At 37.6% G+C, this 20,944-nt stretch overlaps 1 protein-coding gene across 1 annotated transcript; it reads right to left on the reverse strand.

Annotated features, from left to right (window-relative positions):
- Nucleotides 1-1,312: 1,312 nt before the first annotated feature.
- Nucleotides 1,313-20,378, reverse strand: HDAC2 (histone deacetylase 2). Its single transcript, XM_010561673.1, has 14 exons — nt 20,329-20,378; nt 19,288-19,400; nt 18,692-18,809; nt 17,666-17,740; nt 17,214-17,352; nt 15,017-15,158; nt 11,072-11,164; nt 10,856-10,964; nt 9,283-9,423; nt 7,276-7,384; nt 4,011-4,141; nt 2,964-3,119; nt 2,192-2,249; nt 1,313-1,985 (listed from the first exon to the last, which is right to left on the reverse strand). Exons 1-14 carry the CDS (start codon nt 20,366-20,368, stop codon nt 1,955-1,957), a joined length of 1,455 nt encoding a protein of 484 aa, XP_010559975.1. The 5' UTR covers nt 20,369-20,378; the 3' UTR covers nt 1,313-1,954.
- Nucleotides 20,379-20,944: the final 566 nt, after the last annotated feature.

Genomic DNA, 20,944 nt, shown 5'->3' on the forward strand with positions numbered 1-20,944 from the left:
GTTTTATCCCCCTAAATACTGTATTTCAGTCCACTAATCCTACTCACACACTTGGCCTTCATTCCCAACAGAACCAGCAATTCATCCACAAACTATTTAAAATTAACAGCATCTTAAACTACACAAAATCACCATCTTCTTGCTAAACTTCGGAGTCTAAAAGATAACAAAAACTTGAAGCGGGCAATTATGAGTTCATACTACTCTTTGTAAAACTGAATTGTAAAGCTTTTTTTGTAGTCATATATAGGAACAAGTTAGCATAGTATTTAAATCACTGGGCAAATTTACTATTAAAAATATTTATTATGCAAATATCAGGGAAGCACTGGTCAGCTTGACTGAACTGCCGCAAAAAAAGTTAAATCTGATTTTTCAATAGTCAGACCAACCCTAATGGGAGTTTTACAGGTACTTTCCTGGAAGGAACACAGCACTACTACATGGGTGTTGAAAAATGCCACATCTCTACCTGCACATTTAAGAACTTAACCTTTACCTAAGAGTCCAAACGGAAGAGAAGAATCCAAGATGAAATGTTCAGGAAGATTAAATTAAGATCTAAACCCTCCCCCCTCCAAACCCACCAATGCTAAAAAGGCATTAAGAAAACAAAACTTTTCCCCTCCTACATATTCAAGTAGTTCTAGTTCTAGTGAAAGTTATTCTCATTGGATAAAAAGTCAAATTAGTCAACACAGGACATGCCTTCAGAAGAGCCTTCGATGAATACATCATTTGGACAGAACGAATGCACAAACAATTCAAAGTAGTGCATTGGAATTTTAACATGAATGAATCAATTAGGCCACAGACCACAATCCCAGAATTTTATGGGAAGGATAGAAAATAGGTTTTAAAAAAGAGTAGTAAGATGAATTTTTATTAAAACAAACAAACCAACCAACCCCCCAGAAACCCCCAAAAAGATTGGGTAGCAATGCAGTTCTGCAAACTTCTGTGCTCACTGCCCTGAAATCTTGATATGAAAGCTTGTGCATTTCATTAAACATCAACCTATAAGACAATTGTTGTAGACTGAGACAGGAAAAAAAGGAACGTGTGCACTCAGGTCTCTGTTTCAATTCAGGCACCAGAACTAACTTCTTTTTAGGGGTGACAAAGTTTTACGTTGCTCACAGTTGTAAAAAATCAGAATGGCTTACAAGTTAAATCCAAACTTTCACTCCTTATCTTGCAAGCTTTGAAAGACAACCATGCAGAAATTTCATGAACAGCAAATGAATCGGTCTTCTGGGTAGATTCTGATGGTGGGAAAGGTTCTCGGACAGTACAAGGCATGAGACTGCAGAGTTTTAAACCTTTACATTAAAACGCGAGTTCATACAACCATCTTATTCCAACATCTCTTCACCCATTTATTCAGCCTGTTCAAATCGCACGTACTCATATTCCTGTACATTTGTTTGCACCCCATGCAGAAGCCACTGAAATCTGTGGAGTCAATGAAAGCAACACAGTTTGACTTGTGTGCTCACCAGCTGTCTGTTTAAATCCACTAGTTACGCACAGATAAGTCTGCTGAATTTATACGGAGTTTTTCCTCTTTGTAGTTCAATGATGGACAAAAAGACAACCAAGTACAATTTTTTTTTTTTTTAATAAAGATAAAATTACAAAAAAGGTAAAATCAGCTCAGGAAAGGCAAATTACTTTAATAGATCAGTTTAGACATTTAACATAATAACTCACATCCATTTTTAAATACTATTACATAAAGCATGGTGAAGAAAGGAATTTCTGCCTCATAATTAGAAAACTCACAATACAACTTGCCAAAAACCAGAACAAAGCCGTTTGAAAATAAATACGGTCCATGCCAAATAGTACAAAATGAAATCAGCAGTCTCTCTCAATACGAAAACTTTTCTTCTTTTAGGTATTCTCCAACTCTAGTATTATGTTCTGCAACTGATGAGAGGCTATCTTTTGTTCAAGGATTGCTGAGCTGTTCTGATTTTGCTCTGTACAAAGGCAAAAATAAACTTTTAAGTTGTTTCATTTTTTGTATTAACCGTTTTAGAAATGCAATTTTGAATTACTGTCATGAGTTTAAAATATTTAGTATTATGAGGAATTGAAAGTGATTTCTACAGAATTTCAAATATTATATAGTATTGATTTAATACACACTTCAAGAAGGTGACATGCATTATTTATTAGTGTTTACCCTTTGGCGTCTGTCTTTTCACCACTGCTGTCCTTGGATTTATCCTCCTCCTTAACATCTGAAAAAAACCAAGATCTTAAATATACCAAAAGATGCAAGAAAACCTGAAAATACTTCACAAGGAAAAAAGCATGACCTAAGTATATTTTTTTGTATACACCCCGAGCCAGGGGGAACTAGCTTTTAAAAGAAATCCTCACTGGTTACATATTAACATACAGTGTTAAATGCATCCGTCCAAGGGAGTGATCTGGGCACAATGCCAAGTGATTCAAAATACCTCAAGGCAAGTCTCTCTTAACTGGCCATAATGATGGTATGCAGTAATGAGACCTGGATTTCCCCTGAGCTCCTTGCGGTAGTCTTTGTAGCCCTAAGATGTAGCCTGTTCTTGGAAAAGTCAAGAGTCCTTGGAATTACACTATCCCCAGAACTCTCTCCAGCTTCTGTTTCAGAGAACAAACTCTTTGTCTAACATATTTAAAGCAAGAACCGTTTTTATCCCTATTTTCATTAAGCTATACAAATCCCTGGCTCTAAGACTTCAAGCTTGTGGAGAAGCAACAATAACCCTAGGCTGAAAATACTATTCTAGTGTGAATAGCTGTATCTTGAAACTGATTAATTTAAAATATATGCTTTAAATATGATGGAAAAAATAAATCATAATCTCAATAGCTAATTAACTGTTAACAGAAAATGCACCTTTCTCCTGGGAGAACTGACATTTGCAGTTCTAAAATATAGGATGAAATCACACCAGAGTTCCTACCTGCTTTTTTGTCCTCCGTCTCTTTTTTGTCTTCCTCTATCCTGGCTTTCTTTGCTCCTTTCTTATGATCTGCAACATTTCGTCGTCCACCTTCCCCCTCATCTTCAGAATCAGAAAATTCTTCATCACAGGCTATGCGCTTATCAGATGCTCGAACTAGGATTCAGAGTTATGAAATTATTTGAGCATAAAGTCCAACTACAATAGGCCTAATAAAGAAGAACTATTGAGTTAAGAATGAGTAATAACATACTATAATCATTTAATGCTGAAGAACTAAATTATGGATAAAAATACTATCTTTCAAGATACTCTGGGACTCTCACAATGACTTCCAAAAATAGCCTTACAGAAACGCAGGGGAGGGTGGGAGTATTTTAACATATGTCAGATGAATTTCAAATACTGAAAACTAAATCACAGGAGAAAACATTATGGTTTCAACAGTTCAGAAAATGGACAGTGCACCAGTAAAAGCTTACAGAATTATTCCAATCACATCAAAAAAGGTTAAACGTAGCAGGAAACTCATAGCTATAGCTGAAGAACAACTCATTGTCCATACAAAGGCTAACGGTACTAAAGTGAAGTAACGGGTAGTGTTGCAAGTATGGAAAACCTCCCTCTCTCAACAAAAAAGGAAATAAAAGAATTTTTTTGAAAAGACAGTATCTCACTTTACATCAAGGGAGAACGTTACTTTTTTTTGTGACTAGCAAAAGACAGAAGCCAAGTCCTGTATTCTGTTAGTAGAAATTCATCTGAGACTTCTGGAGTATCTGTTTTAGATTTGAAATAGCCAGACTGTTTCATAAGATGCAAAAACCCACGTTCTTTCAGCACTTCTTTAGACCCCTTTAACAGGTTCAGATTTGTGCACAGATGCCACCTTAAGACGACCAAACTGGCAGACGAGTAGCACAATTTTTCCTCAGGAAACAGAGCTGCCAGTCTTCCAATACTGCACTACTAGGACTAAAGTTCTGAACAATTAAATCTAAAAAGACTCTACCTGGACATGCTCTATCATGAAAACATATTTCTTACTAGAAATGCGTTTGTCTGGATCTTCTCCATCCTCATCTCCACTGTCTTCATGAACAGCATCTTCAGGAATGGCCTGCATCTGTACACCAGGTGCATGAGGTAACATGCGCAAGTTTTCAAATAAGCGTTGCCTGCAAGTAACAAACAAGGAAAGTTATTACTACACGGAAGTGGAATTTCCTTGAATTTTGTATTAAATTCTGAAAACTCCGCATTCAAAGTTAACCTGCTTTGCTTTAAAGTCATCGTTTCTTTAAAAAAAAAAAAAAAAGAGGCATGCCATGTTCAGAAAGTTTTCTATCTCTAACAGATCATTAGTATCCACAGTGTACGTGAACATCATTTTCTTTAAACTTTTTAAACACTTATTTCAATCAACTTCAATCACCAGTTCCCCACAGGATCAGCACAAGTACTGCCCACCTGGGCTGAAGCAAGGGGCAGCATTAGTCTGTTTATAATAAGCCACAGTATCAAGTTGGATAATAAACTGTCCTCTAGTTTCTTAGAAAGTCAGACACTTAAAGCATGAAGACTTCCCAACTGCATGCAGGAACAATGTCAGGGTCAAAAGCAATCCATCTGGATAAGATTCCTAATTGACTGTTTCAGGCAGAACATAGAGAATTTCTCTCCTGTCTAAGCAACCTGATGCAATGGACCCCACACTCCAAAGCACCATGTGCAGGAACAGGAAGGACACTCAAAACTATCATTCCAAAGAAGTCCAAGTAGAGAGAAGGGTTTGGCACGTGTCAAATATCAGCATTTGTAACAACTATTTTAGTATACTGCTGCACAATTTGAAGAGCTAAAGGGCAATTGGTATTTTTTTGGAATCCTTACAGTCTTTGCCTCCATACAAATCACATGACCTGGCAAAGCAGTTTTGCCAATCCAGGGAGTCCCCTAAAGTTAGGTCTCTGGGAAAGCACAGAACTGAAGGAAGATTCTCTGAAATGATGGGTCATTGCTCTTCTTGTGGGTGCTAATATGGGGATGTGAGATTGTATCTCTGTCAACAGAAAACACACAATCTGTGCCCAGGGATGTGTTAAAAAGCAAGCAAGTTTTGCAGCCTACTTGCATCACAAAACCTCAGCAATACACAATATACAGCAAGCAGCCTGGCAGATCACCAGCTGGAGCACTATATTACTAGAGAGAAATTTTGTAGAATTACATCAATGAAAAATAGGGGTTTTTTTCCCCCTTGCACATTATTAAAAATTTAAATCACAATCAAATGAAAAGGTTTATGCGTTTCTGTTATGAACACCAATCACAGTCTATATACCAACCACTTAAAAAATCAGTATTTTAACTGCTTTGGTGAATTTTGCAATTTGACAGTTTTGCGGGTTATAGCAGTACTGGCAAACTTACACAGATAGTTTCATATCTTTATTCAGCTGCTCCTAGTGTATTGGGTTTGTGTGGCAAGGTTTTGATAGTGAGGGGGCTGCAGGAGTGGCTTATGTGAGAAGCTGCTGGAAGCTTCCCCCATGTCCAACAGAGCCAATTCCAGTCGGCTCCAAGACGGACCTGCTGATGGCCAAGGCCGAGCCCATCAGCGATGGTGGTAGTGCCTCAGGGATAAAAGAATTAAAAAAGGAAAAAAAAAAAAAAAAAAAGAGTTGCTGCGGCACAGAAACTGCAGCTGGAAAGAGAGTGGGAACATGTGAGAGCACCAGCCCTGCAGACCCCCAGGTCAGCGAAGAAAGAGGGGGAGGAGATGCTCCAGGCACCGGAGCAGAGATTCCCCTGCAGCCCATGGTGATGAAGACCATGGTGAGGCAGGCTGTCCCCCTGCAGCCCAGGGAGGTCCACAGGGGCGCAGATCTCCACCTGCAGCCCGGGGAGGACCCCACGCCGGAGCAGGGGATGCCTGAAGGAGGCTGTGACCCCGTGGGAAGCCCGCACTGGAGCAGGCTCCTGGCAGGACCTGTGGCCCCACGGAAAGAGGAGCCCACGCTGGAGCAGGTTTGCTGGCAGGACTTGTGACCCCGTGGGGGACCCACGCTGGAGCAGTTTATGAAGAACTGCAGCCCATGGGAGGGACCCCATGATGGGGCAGGGGAAGAGTGAGGAGGATGAAGTGGCAGAGACAAAGTGTGATGAACTGACCCCAATCTCCATTCCCCGTCCCCCTGCACCGCTGGAGGGGAGGAGGTAGAGAATCTGGGAGGGGAGTTGTGCCTGGGAAGAAGGGAGGGGTGGGGGGAAGGTGGTTTAAGATTTGGTTTTATTTCTCATTACCCTACTCTGGTTGATTGTTAATAAATTAAGTTAATTTTCCCTAAGTCAAGTCTGTTTTGCCCGTGACGGTAACTGGCGAGTGATCTCTCCCTGTCCTTATCTCGACCCATGAGCCCTTTGTTATATTTTCTCTCCCCTGTCCAGCTGAGCAGGGAAGGGAGTGATAAAATGGCTTTGGTGGGCACCTGGCATCCAGCCAGGGTCAACCCCCCACACCTAGTAACCAAAAGAATTCCTGTGTGCACCATTAACAGCCAACCTAGAGCAGGGACAAGCCACAGTAAGCAAAGAGTACTTTAGGCTAACCAATTATCTCTTACCATATGAGTATGGAATTGATTGTATGTATGCATTACTCCATCCCTGAAGTAAAATATTTGTTTACAATCAAAACTGCAGGATGTGAGGAGGAATAAACCAAGTATCAAAAGTGGCACAGGCTAAAAACACGTACCTGCTATAGCTTGGCAATGAGCACTTCTCAAAACTTGTGGAATTGTCAAACCACAGTCACTCAATTACCTGCACACATATCACTATCTTTGCACAGTTTTGTACGTCCAAGCTCACGTGACTTTTCATTTTTACAGCCAACAGCTACAAAGAATGACAATCTCAGTTCATGTTTAGACATGAAGCTGAGAATTAGAAATCCTAATCATCACAGCATACCAGCTTCTTTCCTGGCGCGATAAACTTTCTACAAAATTAGAATGGGAATCCAAGTACAACTGTCATCTCTTTAGTTGCGGGAAAAAGTAAAAATCCAAGCTGGGTCTTAAAATTTTTGTATCTGTAGTCATAGGACTTCATAAGCACACATACTGTTGTAGCAACAGGCTTCTAAAAAGTTCTTCTGACAGAAATGAAAAATATGTCGAATCTATTCAGTACTCATTTTTAGCGTGTAACAGAGAAAGGCATACAGTTTTCAAAACTGCCTAACAACCTCTGGAGAAATGTGATCCACATGACCTACTTGATATACAAGGTAATCACTACTTACTTGATCTTCTCCATATATTCTGGTGTATTCTGATTAGTCATATTTGAAGGACTAATATGAAGCTTGAAGTCTGGTCCGAAATACTCAAAGTAGTCGTTGTATGGCAACTCTATAAACCAAAACACAAAAGACAACTTTGTGACCCAAAAAAGATTTAAAACATTTTATATACAACAGTAGTTTTGACAGGATTTTACTTAGAGAACTATCGAACCTGAAGCATTCAGGTAAGCAATACTTAAGTACTGCTTGAACTGTTCAGTGTTTTTCCTCTAAATTATTCAATAGATGAACTTAAATTCGTTATTAAAATACAACAAATACAACGAAAAGCAAGAGGAAGTTCTACTGTAATCATGTTAGAACATATACTGGAACATAAGTAACAAATTTGATAAAATAATTAAAAATGCTATTTATGCAGAAAATAGAAGATCAACTGATGATTTCTTATAGCTCTTTCCAAAGTTAGTCCAGTTTGAAAGGTTTAAGTGAGCCATTCAAAATATTCCTTCAGTAAAACATACAATATGTACTACTAGGCTGAAGATGACAGCTAGTTCGATATCTATAGTAAGCACTGTACGGTGGTTCAGTGCTGCCCACATCTGTCCGTTCCCCCCTTCCCTGCTTCTGTATTTTTCACAGATAACGGTCCCCTGACTGGAACACCTAATTATCAAAATGAAGTCAATGAACACATAATATCCCAGAAAACAGTAATATTTTATATTGAATATAACTGTATCTTCCCAGATGAAGTAACAGAAATCTAAAAAATGTAGAACCCTTACAAAATACAACTCCAAAATCCACTTCTGACTGAACCCTTTGTCTTGTTTCTTCATTTATGATTATTATGGGATAAGTGATCTTGTTAGGTAGATAGAAAGGAGACAGGAAGATCAAGTTGCTATTGCAACATTTAGAAATGCACTGTTATTTCTCAGGACAGATTAAAGATGACAGAGACCCACAAAGTTGAGAGGAATGTTAAAAAAAATTAAAAAGCCTTAATATATATCCATCACATGGGCCATGCTAATGGAAGAAAAAAGTTTCAAGGTAAGGAAATACTACTGTCTCTTCAAAAGCTTTGACTGACAAAGAATATATATTGATGCGCAAGATGGAAAATATACATCTTGAAAGGTACTGTCCAAATATTCTTTCCTCACTGACAGCAGCATTCCACTGAAGTCAGATGGAAACACCATGAATCCAGCAAGAGATACATGAACAGCAAAAGGTTATCAGCAAAAGTTGCAGTCCAACATGAAAACTGCCAGTGATTAATGTGCAACAAAGCAGTCCAAATACCAATTTTATAAAAAAAAATATTTCCAAAGACGTGTCCAGAAGCATATTTGGCCAAAAGTAAAGGGAGTGCAGGATCTTTGGGGACCTTCCTCAGAGAAATTACTTCGTTATTCAACTATTTGAAAGAAGTCTACTACTGCTTTTTTGACTTTAAATTTTTTTAAGATAGCTCGTATAGCCAAAATTGAGTCAAATGGAAGAGCAGAAGTCAATATACTTTTACAGTTACTTTTAAGTCATAGATACAATGAAGAAACAGTAACATTTTACTATGTAAAATGGACACTTGCATACTCATTAATTTCTTATGAATAGCATGTCCGTGGTGCCCAACTTACACAGGTCTGCACTGTTATGATCAAAACAAAGTATACATTCTATCATACTGATAACATTCATATTAAAAATAGTGACAAGTAAGATTGCCTAAGTTTTAAATGTTTTGAATTTTCTAAAAACAATCCAATCATTGAAAGCTTTTGCTAAGCCATAAAAAAAGCCCCAAATGCTTAAGTTTTAGTGCATAAGCTACTGAAAATTTATTGGCAAAAACCTAACAATAACTTTCCACATAGTTTATTCTAAACTGATGCATTAGTTAGCTATAGAAATATTTGCTATTTGTTCACTTAAACCCTCCCATGATTGTTTCCTTAATAAAATACTAATTTGGGTATTAATATTTACCATTAGGAATTTCACAATCTAAGGCAACGGCAGTTTCATACGTCCAGCATCGAGCAACGTTACGAATCGTATATCCTCCTCCTCCTAACATCAGCAATGGCAAGTTAAAAGTCTTTACAACTTCCACACATTTAGCATGACCTGTCAAACACAAAAAGAGTTGACAATATATGCAAAATATCTATTAAACAGAAAAATATATAGCAAACTACTTGATAAGTGCAACTGCATATGTCTGATTAAGTAAGAACTGAACTGATTCAACTAAAACAGAACTGTCTCCCCCTAGAGCTAAGTACAACCTCACAAGAAGTCAAGACCTACAGATAAGAAATGTACAAAATACATCAAACGTTATCCACCCCAGTCTTCAGAGACTTTGCGTGATGGTCTATCGCTGCTGCTCTGAAATGCTCTTAGAATGTTTTAGTGTTTTGTCTTTTCATAACTGATGTCAACACACAGTGACAAATCTAGGGACAATTTCTCAGTCAAATGCAATGGGGGAAGAAGGGAAAACAGTAAATCAGTACTTGGTCCTTTCTACTTCTAAATTTGAACCTGTATTAGAGGTTGCTCAGTCTTGCTTACAGAGTGAACTGGTGCCAAGACAGTACACACTCCAGGGAGATACAGCATACTGAAAGGCATCTGTAGGAGGCAGCAGCTCTCTTGGTTTCCAAGATATGTAAGATGGAAAAAAATCTGAGCTGTATGGGCAACTGAAGTAGCTTTGCCACCTGGTGCAAATCAAGAAAAGAACCCTGAAACACTGCAGACCCAACAGATACTATACTGCATTTCGTTGCCTACAAGACTAACTGCTTCATTAACACAAAACCAAGAAAACCCAGAAAATGAAGATTCAAACAAGCTGGATTCAAGGCTTAGCAAAAGTTCAACATACATTCACATTTTATCACGTAAATAATAATTAAAAATTAATAATACTACTAATATTTATGTTGTTTGCTAAATTAACATCTCACCCCAATTTTGATAATCACCCAAAAGGGTAGAAATGTAAGTAACACTAAAATAAACATTCATTTTTATTAACTTTCATAGAATTAGTTAACATAAACCTCAGCATAACAAACATCACTATAAATTTAACAATGCAGTAAGTATTCTCATTTCAGTAATACCTATTTTACACCCAACAAGGTGTTTGGCCTTTAGTATCTGTAATCCTACTAAGTGAACCACTAGTTTTGTTATTTGCCCATCACAGTAAGCTGCAGCACGATGACTGTCGTCATCCTGTAATTCCAGCATGTTGCTTTAAAACTACAGAAAGCCTGTGCAGAGAAGAAAGGGAATCACTTGAGTGGCTAGGAAGAACATGGAAAACCAAGCTTCTTAACTTTTTTAGATGGACAGAAAGAAAGAGGCAACTTCTGGGTTTCTTTTGGCCATTCCTGTATAGCAAAGAAAGAGGTGATTAATCATAGTAATGAACAAAATCTTTGTGACTCCAGTCCTCATCATGCAAGTGTCTTGAAAAATAGTATGAAGGGTAGAGGTTTCTATTAAATAAAAAGTTACAGACAACAAACACTTTTCTGCTTACCTTTAACAGTAAGATTAAAGCACCCCAGCCTGTCACCAGATAGTGAATCTGCTCCACACTGTAATACCACAGCACTGGGCTGGTACATCTCCATTACTTTGGATATAATCTATAATTAATATAAAACAGCAAGTCATAATTCACATTATGAAAATAAATCCACATAATAAAACTAGTATCTTTCCAGAGAGCTTAAAAAGAAAAAAAAGTACTCACTGGTTTAAATATCTGTCCATACGATTCATCATCTATACCATCCCTCATTGGAAAGTTGACAGCATAGTATTTGCCTTTTCCAGCACCAATGTCCTACAAGAAAAGATGACAAATGCTTTATTACAAACACAGAAGCATATGATGGTATCATGGAAAAAAGTCTACACAAGTCTGCTGAGCTATTTTGTACCATTATTCACATCTGCAAGAGGAAAAGAAGCGAAGTACCTAACTGGATTCCCATTCTCCCATAAAATCATTTTGGAGCATAGGAGTTGTACACCAAGACTAAATTTGCAGTAAGTACACTTGATTCTTTAATTCAAAGATTGAGGACCAGAAGACAAAATATAACTGATCAATTTAGCCCAGTAAAAATAGTTAAGCAAAAACAAGCAAGAAAACCAAGAAGTGCAAGGTGATATGCATGTTTTCAGTGCTGTATAGAAGATTTGGACTTAAGAAGGTTTTTAAAACCATATTCATTCCAAACATAGGATGAAGAACTAGCTGCAGCAAAAGGGAGAGAAGAAAATCAAACAGAGGCCACTTACAGGTGCCCTTGAAGAAATACAGACTTTTTAAACAAACAAACAAACAAAAAAAAGAACTTGCAGATTATTCTCAGTTCCATCAGGTGACAAGGCAGGAACTGTAGTAATCTATCTTACCAGCTTTCCTAGACAACATATGTATTAAAAGAAAAAACTCTTTGCAAAAAAATTGAGTGAATAAACCCTGAAACCACTTCTGTTTTGATGATCAGCTTAAAACCTAAAGATCCCTGCTTCCCACACATTTCCATTTCTTCCCTGTAGCTCATCACCAAGACACTCAGAAACTGATCCAGTTTACAGGGCAGTTCTATGCCATTAATAAAGGTGCAGTGGGGAAGACAGTAAGATTTAACCTGTTCAGTTTGGCTGTAAGCTATTAGCAAACAGCAGCTTGGCAGAAAGAGCACACTTCAGGTCCAACATCCTTAAAAAACTACAAGTCACCAGTCAGATAACCCAGCAATATAAATACTAAATTTCTCAACACTAGCTATTGAAAGAGTCACAGACCTTTTTTCCTCTTCCTGAACAAAGCCTCCTTAGCACTGAACGCAACAGTAACGTGTCGCTTCCAGTAACTATCTTTTATTGGGGGGGGAACGGATGGACATGGGGACAAGGATGAATGGCCCAATGCAGCATAGACACAATGTTAACAGCTGACATTTTTTCTTCCAGAACATTATTAACATTTCACAGTATTGTAAGATTAGTAACACTGAAGAACCCTGCTGAACTCAACTCTGATTTGGAGCATTAGTTACCCAAAATCTCCCAAAGTAAATCACCTGGGCTTACAGATGCTGATTTTTGTGAGGTGATAGTGCCTTGCTTTCCAGATTTAAAAAAATAAATAAATAAAATAAAATAAATCATTAAATCAATCTCATTCTAAAACATACCAAAGCCAAATGTTCACTAAACAGGGTAATTGCTTTCCAGCCTGAGCTACTCAACAGACATACTTTGTAACTGATACTTGCATTGGTTATAAACACTAAAGAAACAATATAGCATTCTGGTAGCTGCCCATTCGTCAATACATCAAATTTCCTCACAGAACCTGGGCCTGTACATAGCACTACCGTCTGAACTGACCCATCTACATGTGTGTGTGTGTATATATATATATACATGGCCAGGTTGGATGGGGCTTTGAGCAAGCTGTTCTACTGGAAGGTGGCCCTGCCCATGGCAGGGGGGTTGGAACTAAGGTCCTTTCCAACCTAAACCGTTCTATGATTCTATGATATAAGACAAGATTAATGCTATCATCTAAGATGTGTAGAAAGTCAAATAACTCACTTAGAACACTGGAAGTTCAGACTGCACAATACCTTCAGTAGAAAATGGATAAATGCAGCTAGACTAGACAACCTCTGTCAAGATTCAGCTCCATTGATTGAGCTGCAGTCACAAAATCATCAGCTGATTCATGATTTGTTCCTGCATCAAATAAGTGTAACCTGATCAGCAAACCAGACCAAATAACTAAAGAATTACAGAAACAAGCTTGAATGGAGCCCACGGACAAAAACAAAGATAAGAGCTGGCTGTTAAAGTTGATGTAAATAACCAACAACAGCAGATCAAGTTGAGCAGAAGCAAGCAGTACAATACTGGCCTCCAGAAGAAACACTGACTTTTCAGAAAATTAGTTCTCCCTTTAGTTCAATTAGCTTTGCAAGCTCTGGAGATAGGAAAAAGCTAATGTTTTTTTTCCTATGGGGATGTAATAATTCCAATAAAGCCTGCTGAAGTCTGTATGCAGACAATGCTCATTTCAAAATACTAGCTAGCAGCACAGAATAAAAGTTACCATGCCTGAGGTACTGTTTTTTCACTGACACTGTGCTAAAAAAAAAAAAATGCCAATAACATACAATATTATTCTATTTATTTCAACTGCATCATCTTTAAATTCTTTGTCCTGGGTGTGATAAGGTGAAGAGTCCACAAACTTCTCTGTCAACGGGAAGCACTGTTTCTAAAAAGACAAGATATCTAACCCTTAAAAAAAATTCTAGCCAAATTCAGCAACAACAGCTTGTCATGATAAACATCCTGGTCTGAGCTGCTTTTTGTTTGAAGCACCACTACCACCTTGTGGCCAGTCAAGTTAAACCACATGGATAAAAACAATGCCTAATCTGATTTCTACCTAAACCAATTTAGAACAGAGTTTAACAGAATGTAACAACTGTAATAACATTCAGCCCCAACAACCACGCTGAAATCAATGCTTAGCACCCCACTGACTTAAAGCTCAACTTTCATTTACTCCTGTGTCCTCTGGGTATCATCAGCACACTGGGGAGCACACATTTCGGGAATATTAGCAGGAACACAAATAGCTGCATCTCTTGAATCAATTTCAAGATAGGAAGAAAACAGTGAATTCTTTCCCGATGCAGTGTTTTTGTAGGTCAACTTTTTAGAAGTGCTTACATTTTTTTAAAAAATTACTAACTGTATGTACAAACTTAAGGCACAAAGTTGCTAATACTGGAGGAGTGACTTATCCCGGGAGCGTCTCTGATAAAAAGAGGTTTAATGTAAGAGTTTGAAGCTAGGAATATATTAATCCTAATACTTGAAATACTCTTTCAGGTTGTGAAGTGGAACAATTTCCTGTTCTAATGGACAAGAGTCTGACATGAGGAATGACTAACTTCAAATTAGTATGAAGGGCCAGGAAAATTGGTTTTCATTCTCAGCTTTGCCAGAGATTCTACTACAGCTTAAATGATAACTCTTCACAGGCCAATGCTCCTTCCCTCAAGCTAGCTATAAGGCTTAGCACCCAATCACCTGTGGGGCACGTTAAAGTTCTTCAGCAGTGAGCATCACGAGAACTCAAAACACACTTTATGACATAATAAATATTCCAAAAACAAGCCAACTGCATTACTAGGCAAACAGAACACAGTAAATTCAAGCTGCAACTGAAGCTTTGCGACTATTAAAGCTCTGGCATGAAGTTATTCTAAGATCTGAAATAAGTTTTGAAGCCATGTCATCTCCAAACAGCTACTTTTCCCTTGAAATGTACAGATAATTATAAATATACCACACTGTCTTCCTAGAGACAAAATCTGAGTGAACTAAACTAGTTCTACATTTGAACTAAAATTTCAGACAATTTATCTGGAAGTTAAGGTGTTGATTTCATGTAGAAGTGAACAATTTACTTCCCCACTATCCTGTATTTTTTCCCCCCTAAGGTTCTTCAACAAATCTATCACTCTGGACTAACATATTTTCTGAAAACTTACTGCTGTATATTATTACTGAACATAGTTATTGTAACCTAGTACTGAAAGAGTAGCTACAAGGAAGAAAATAAGAGGTTATTTATCACCTAATTAAATTTCATGTTCAACCTTACCCTAAGGTCCCCTGTGCCCGGAAAATATTCACCATACTTATGGAATGATACAGTCATGACACGATCTGTGGTATAAAATGCTTCTTCAACACCATCACCATGATGGATATCAATATCAATATACAACACTCTTTGGTGATACCTAGAAAGAAAATAATATGTGAGAAATCATCATTAGAAGTTACATTCATAATATACTGATACCTAACAAGGAAAAGCCTAATGAAAAAAACCCAACCAAACACTGAAATCTAACATTATGATCATTTTGACGATTTTCATTGAAGTGACCATATATGCTCTTAGAATTCTCAGTACAGTTTGGATAATAATGAAAATAAGTTTCTTCATCAAAATAAGTAATTTAAGTATGTAGTGCATTTAGTTTACCCCAAGTTGTCTCACTCCATAGAAGCTATACCTTGTGTTTCTGTTCACACCACTTTCTGTTGTTCACGTCTGCTGAATTTGCCCCTTTCACAGGGCATTTCTTTCTGCCTTCTCAGTAATTACCAATACAGTCTGCACTAAAACATCTCTTAGTGCACTCTTCAAACAGCATAGTGCCAGGAGCAGAAATAACCCATGTTCCATAAGCCCGCAAAAAATAAATTTAAATACTTATTTTCTACCAACTTTTCTTCACCTCTGCAACTTGTAAAGACAGGCACATTCTTACTTCCAAGTGTATCGCGCTTACTGTTAGCATGAAATTATTACACTGCTGCTTTGTATTTCCTTAAATACTGCAAGTTTCAGATCAGTTCATTTGAGATGGATAAAGGAACCAGTTGTTTGAAGCCTCAGAGCACTGGCAACAACACTAAGTATCCCTTAAATTCTACATTGTTCAGCAAAGAACAAAGTCTACCAACATCAGAAGATGTATTTTCGTCATGCTTTGCATAGTGCTATAGAATGCGAGTCTGAGCAGCCATAATCTCAAGTGGGCTAAGATTTTTCACTTAACAAGACACCGAATGGGACCGTTTCCTATGTAACCCATAACTATTTGAAAGTTTCCTTCCTTCACATGTATATTAAGCTAAAAAATTCAAGACTGGACCACAGAAAATCATTATCACTTTTCTCAGACTGCAGAAGCAGATCCTGAATACATGCTGTACATTAAAAGGAATGTTTTAATTAATATGTTAATATTAACTATTTGTTAGAGTCCTTAGAAACTTTTTCCATCTTTCAAAAACACTTCCAGACTACAGTGCTTTGCCCATCCCTCACCGGCCAATTCAGCTGCTCCATTCACAAGAGTCAAATACCTAGAATATTTTTTGTAAATAAAATAAGATTTATGTTTTATTAGAAGGGATACAGTCCCCTGAAGCAGTACAAGTAACACTTAGGATTTGAAATTTTAGTGAAGCATTACTTCTTGAAGTTAATTATATGATCACTTTTTCATTACTCCTCTCATTTTTTATTTTGCAGTCACAGCAGCACAGCTGTTATTTCATGATTTATTCATAACAGCCACATTAATTCATGTACCAATCCAAGGAAGCTCAGTGCATGATCTTCCCTGAATATTCCTGTTTGGTTTAGTAATGACTCAAGTGATAGGAAACATGCAGGCATATTGAGAAACCAAATGGCTGTATGATTGTGAGCATAATGACTGCCCTAAGGGGTCAGGGCAGTGATCCATCTAGCACACTATTCTGTCCCCATGAGTAGCAACAGATTAACATTTACAGAAAGCACATAAGCCTGTCCATTTTCTGAAGTTTGCTACCCTAGTACTTCCCCACCATCTAGAATTACAGCGTATGGCGTTTTACAGGGTACATCACTGCTTGGATCTTTAACATCCATTTACAGACCTCTTGTCCGTGATTATGTCTAATCTCTTTCTTGAATCTGTGGTTGCTGTCTGCTTCGTTCAGCCTCCTGCAGCAGCAAGTTCCAGAAGTTCACTATACTCTGTGTAGAAAAGTATTTCTAAATATCTGTTTTAAACCCATCTCCTATTAGTTATCTTTTCAGCTTGCCTGTATTTTAAACTTCTTGCTGAAGCCAAACCGGGCAGAGCTTGGAGTTTTCTTAATTGAAACTGTACGAGTTCAACATGGGCTATGAAAACTCACTGAAATAGTAATTACAATCCATATCTTCAAAGATTTAAATACTTGAATTTGACACTTTCTATAATTTTATCTTGTTCCCATCATAAACTCACTTCAGCAACTCAAGGATGGCAAGCACGATATCATTGACATAACAGAAACCAGATGCTTCCGATTTCTTGGCATGGTGAAGTCCTCCAGCCCAATTAACAGCCATGTCTGTCTGTTGTCGGTTCAATTTTACTGCCCCAGCTGTGAAAAGACATACACAAAAATGAAAGGAAATACAGTCGGAAACTTCTGAAGGTCTTTAAATCTATTACATGAAATAGTATCTTATTTTCTAAATAAGTTGGTCCTAGATCTGATCTCTTACCAATACTGGAGATACTTGATATATCTCATATTTGACAGTCGGTAACTTATATATGATTATTATTTCTTTATTAAAAAAAAAACAAACCAACTTATATTTGATAGTATATTTAAAACTGAAGCAAAGTTTTAAGTTGCTGACATAAATGTAATAAAGCTACAAAATACCTGGCAAACAACCTATACTTACCAACAGAGCCTCCAGTTGACAGCTGACAAAACTCAAACAGGCCATCAAATACAGGACAATCTTCTCCAACATTAACTGTGTAAGAAACGTATTACTTGTCAAAAACACCATTCCAACAGCATTGCTATACACATGGATAACACAAATGTAATGCATAGCTCATTCAGCATTTTGACTACTCCGCTCCCTGCCCCACCTCATTCTTGTCAGGCTAAATTTTAAACACTGAAAACAATGTAAAGTCTTTATAATCTACGATGACTCCAAACTACCTTTTTTTTCTTTCTTTTTAGTTTCCATGGGAAGCTTTGTCTCCTCGTTAACAAGTTAGACAATTTTTAGATTTTTGAAGAAGTGCTGATTAACATAGGTCATGTTAAGAAGTGACAATTACTTGGAAAAATAATTCGCTGAGAATAAGGCATCATAAAGAGGTTACAATATTGCCTTTTAAATTGATATAAGAGCTGTCAAACTGCATTCCTAACAGTACTTTGAGCCTATTCCTATAATTAAAGAAATAAACTAACAGAAAGGGTGAACAGTGAATAATATACAATTTTTACTATCTCCCTCCAAGAGGAATAACTCCTTTTATTGACTTAAACACATTTTCACACGTTGATTTTTACTTCTCTACTCTTCTAAAGGCCATTCTTTTTCAGAAAGATTTTGCATTAGAACAGATTTTAAGACTCTTGCAAACAGCTGACAAGTAAAGTTCAATCTGTGCATTAAGCCTACAGAAAGTATTCTTTCACATCCAGAATACACCCTATGAAAGGGGAGGCAAAACTCCTTCCATAAGCTTAAAGAACATTTTTGCCAAGATGGCTGCTTTTAATAGAAAAGTCCCCAAATCAGTGTATCTAAAGGCAGGCAGGGGTTACTCTTGTTACAGTGTTTCTCTAACCCACCCACACCATTACGCCACGTTCATACCTCTGTATTGGTGAATATTTAGCTTTAAACAATGCTAACCATCAAAGCACATACACAAAGATTTAGCCTAATGTTGACACTTACATCTCTGCATTTGCTTGCTGTACTCGGACATATTGTCAGGCCTTATTGATCGGAGAAATTTGATGTATTCATCACTATGGTACTTGGTCATTTCCTCAGCAGTAGCTTTGTGGGGTCGCTGATAACAAGAACAAGTTATAGAAATAATCAAGAGCGCTCTGCAAAATCAGCTAACAATTTGCTAAAACAGACAACTCAAAAAAATATAATCTACTTTGAAGTGAGAACAGTTAAACTGGTAGTAGTGCTGTTTTACATAAAGCAACGGCTACTCTGTTGTTAGTATACAACTTGATTAATTCTTTGTGCAGTTACCGCAATGTCTGCCCAACATCCCACTCCCCCCAGTCATAAAAATACTGGTGAAAATTCTCTACTGGGGCTCTACCTCACTTCTTCCAGACATGGGCAACAATCTGCAGTCCTCACCATTCACAAAATACTGCTTCACTTCCAAGTAAGAGAGTTCCAAATACACCATTTAAGTATTTTCTATTTCCATTTCCACTTCCCTCCATTTATTTGTGTGACAATACTTGAAGCCCTTTAAAAATAACTTAAAATGCTTCAGTGGACATTCTATTGCTTATACTCACATAAATTTCCATTTTTCTGTATAAGCCATAATTTAGCAGCAAGTTGTGGGTCATTCGGATCCTATGAGGTTTCATTGGATGCCCTTGTCCATAGTAATAGTTTCCGATATCACCTGTCAATATTACACAAATGAATAGCTATTCATATTACAAAACAACTTTTCATTGCTACTGAAGAGTCATTCTTAGAAGATAAGCAAGCAGATATGATTCCAGAAAAAAAAAAAACCCAAACAAGAAAACCTGATAAAGGGACTACTGTCTGTTTCAAAAAGGCCATGAGGAAAACTGCCCATAAAAAGTTGTATGTCAGAAGCAGAGGGCAAAAAGGTGGCTAAATCTAACACCTTTTACTACAAGCAGACAGTAGTGGGGGAGCAAAGATGCCTACAAGACATGGTTTCAAATCAAGAGTGAAGGAAATAGCGGGCCAGAACTGAAGTATAAAGTAATGGGAAACTGAACTAGAATTAAGAGGGGAGTAAAAAATTACTGATGACATAGCCACATTATACCACAACAGAGGCTGTAGTAAAACCTGCCATTTTCTAGGAGCTGATTTTAAGATACTGTCCTCAGCCTGCCCTACTAACTCTAGCAGTTACATTCCAGAAGTTAGCTTCAGATCCATTGCTGCAACCACATGCACAAATATTCCCGAGACACCTGCTGCTACAGATCCACAGTAGTTTAACCCAGATTAGCCTGGCTCTGTCAAATTGGGGAGCAACTAGACATGTGATTAAGATAACAAAACTTCACACTCATTTCTAAGAAAAGAATGGCTGCTATCATGGGCTAGCAAGTTTTCTCCCCAGCTTGGGTACTGTTAGAACATACATGCCTCCACTTTGAACACTGACATTCTCAAGACACAGATTATTTTAAACAGAACTAGCAGTCCGTGTGTTTCTGAAAACGTTGACAGGCCTAAAAGGTATGTCCAGTTGTCAATAGCTTTCAATTAGAGAATTCCGTACCAACTCTTTGTGATAGTGCCTCTTTTCGACCAAATTTCCTGGTAGGATTAATGAACTTTACCTTCTTGAAATTTTTGCTTTTCTTTCACACCCTCTGACATGCTCTGCCTTGTCCACTGGGAATGAAAGAAACACTGTTTTCACAATGTCATACTATTTTACAAATTTTGTTAGTCAGAGATAAGAAAAAGCACCGCTACGAAACAGCTTTAGTTTCACCTCTTCAACGTGAGCCTCAGCTCAGGAGGAACGGAAAATGTCAGCTTGCAGTAGCATCACCAACTACCAAGAAAAGCAAGCATTACAGTAAGATTTTAAGTCTCAAAGCATTCTCAAATCCAGCTTCCAGCTTTCAAAGTGACAAGGAGAGTAAGGACACTTAGGAAAACAGATATAACCTAATGTAATGTAAGATGAAGTTATCTTGAAAAACAATCACTCAACACCTAGCTCTTAGCCATCCCATAACAATGGAAATACCAAGTTTTAGCATTAAGAACTCTGAATAACTTGGACCCACTCCTAACTTGGGTATTTAAGTGGAAGATTAGCACTTGTCAGTTACTAAGACCCAGAGTCTTGCAGATACTTATTGCAAGCCTCCAGTTTTGGTCGCATGCAGGTCAAGAGCAAAAGGTATTAAGAGAGTATAACCACACTCATTCCCACCAGCAAAA

This window comes from Haliaeetus leucocephalus, unplaced genomic scaffold (genome assembly GCF_000737465.1).
Source record: "Haliaeetus leucocephalus isolate CR32 unplaced genomic scaffold, Haliaeetus_leucocephalus-4.0 Scaffold149, whole genome shotgun sequence".
In the NCBI taxonomy this organism is placed as follows: Eukaryota; Metazoa; Chordata; class Aves; order Accipitriformes; family Accipitridae; genus Haliaeetus; species Haliaeetus leucocephalus.

Coding starts and splice junctions, on each gene's coding strand:
- HDAC2 (XM_010561673.1), bottom strand. CDS start 20,368: ATGTCAGAGGGTGTGAAAGAAAAGCAAAAATTTCAAGAAG. Junction 17,741..18,691: donor CAGCAAGCAAATGCAGAGAT/GTAAGTGTCAAC, acceptor TTTCTTACACAG/TTAATGTTGGAGAAGATTGT. Junction 3,120..4,010: donor TCCAGACAAACGCATTTCTA/GTAAGAAATATG, acceptor TCTGAATCCTAG/TTCGAGCATCTGATAAGCGC.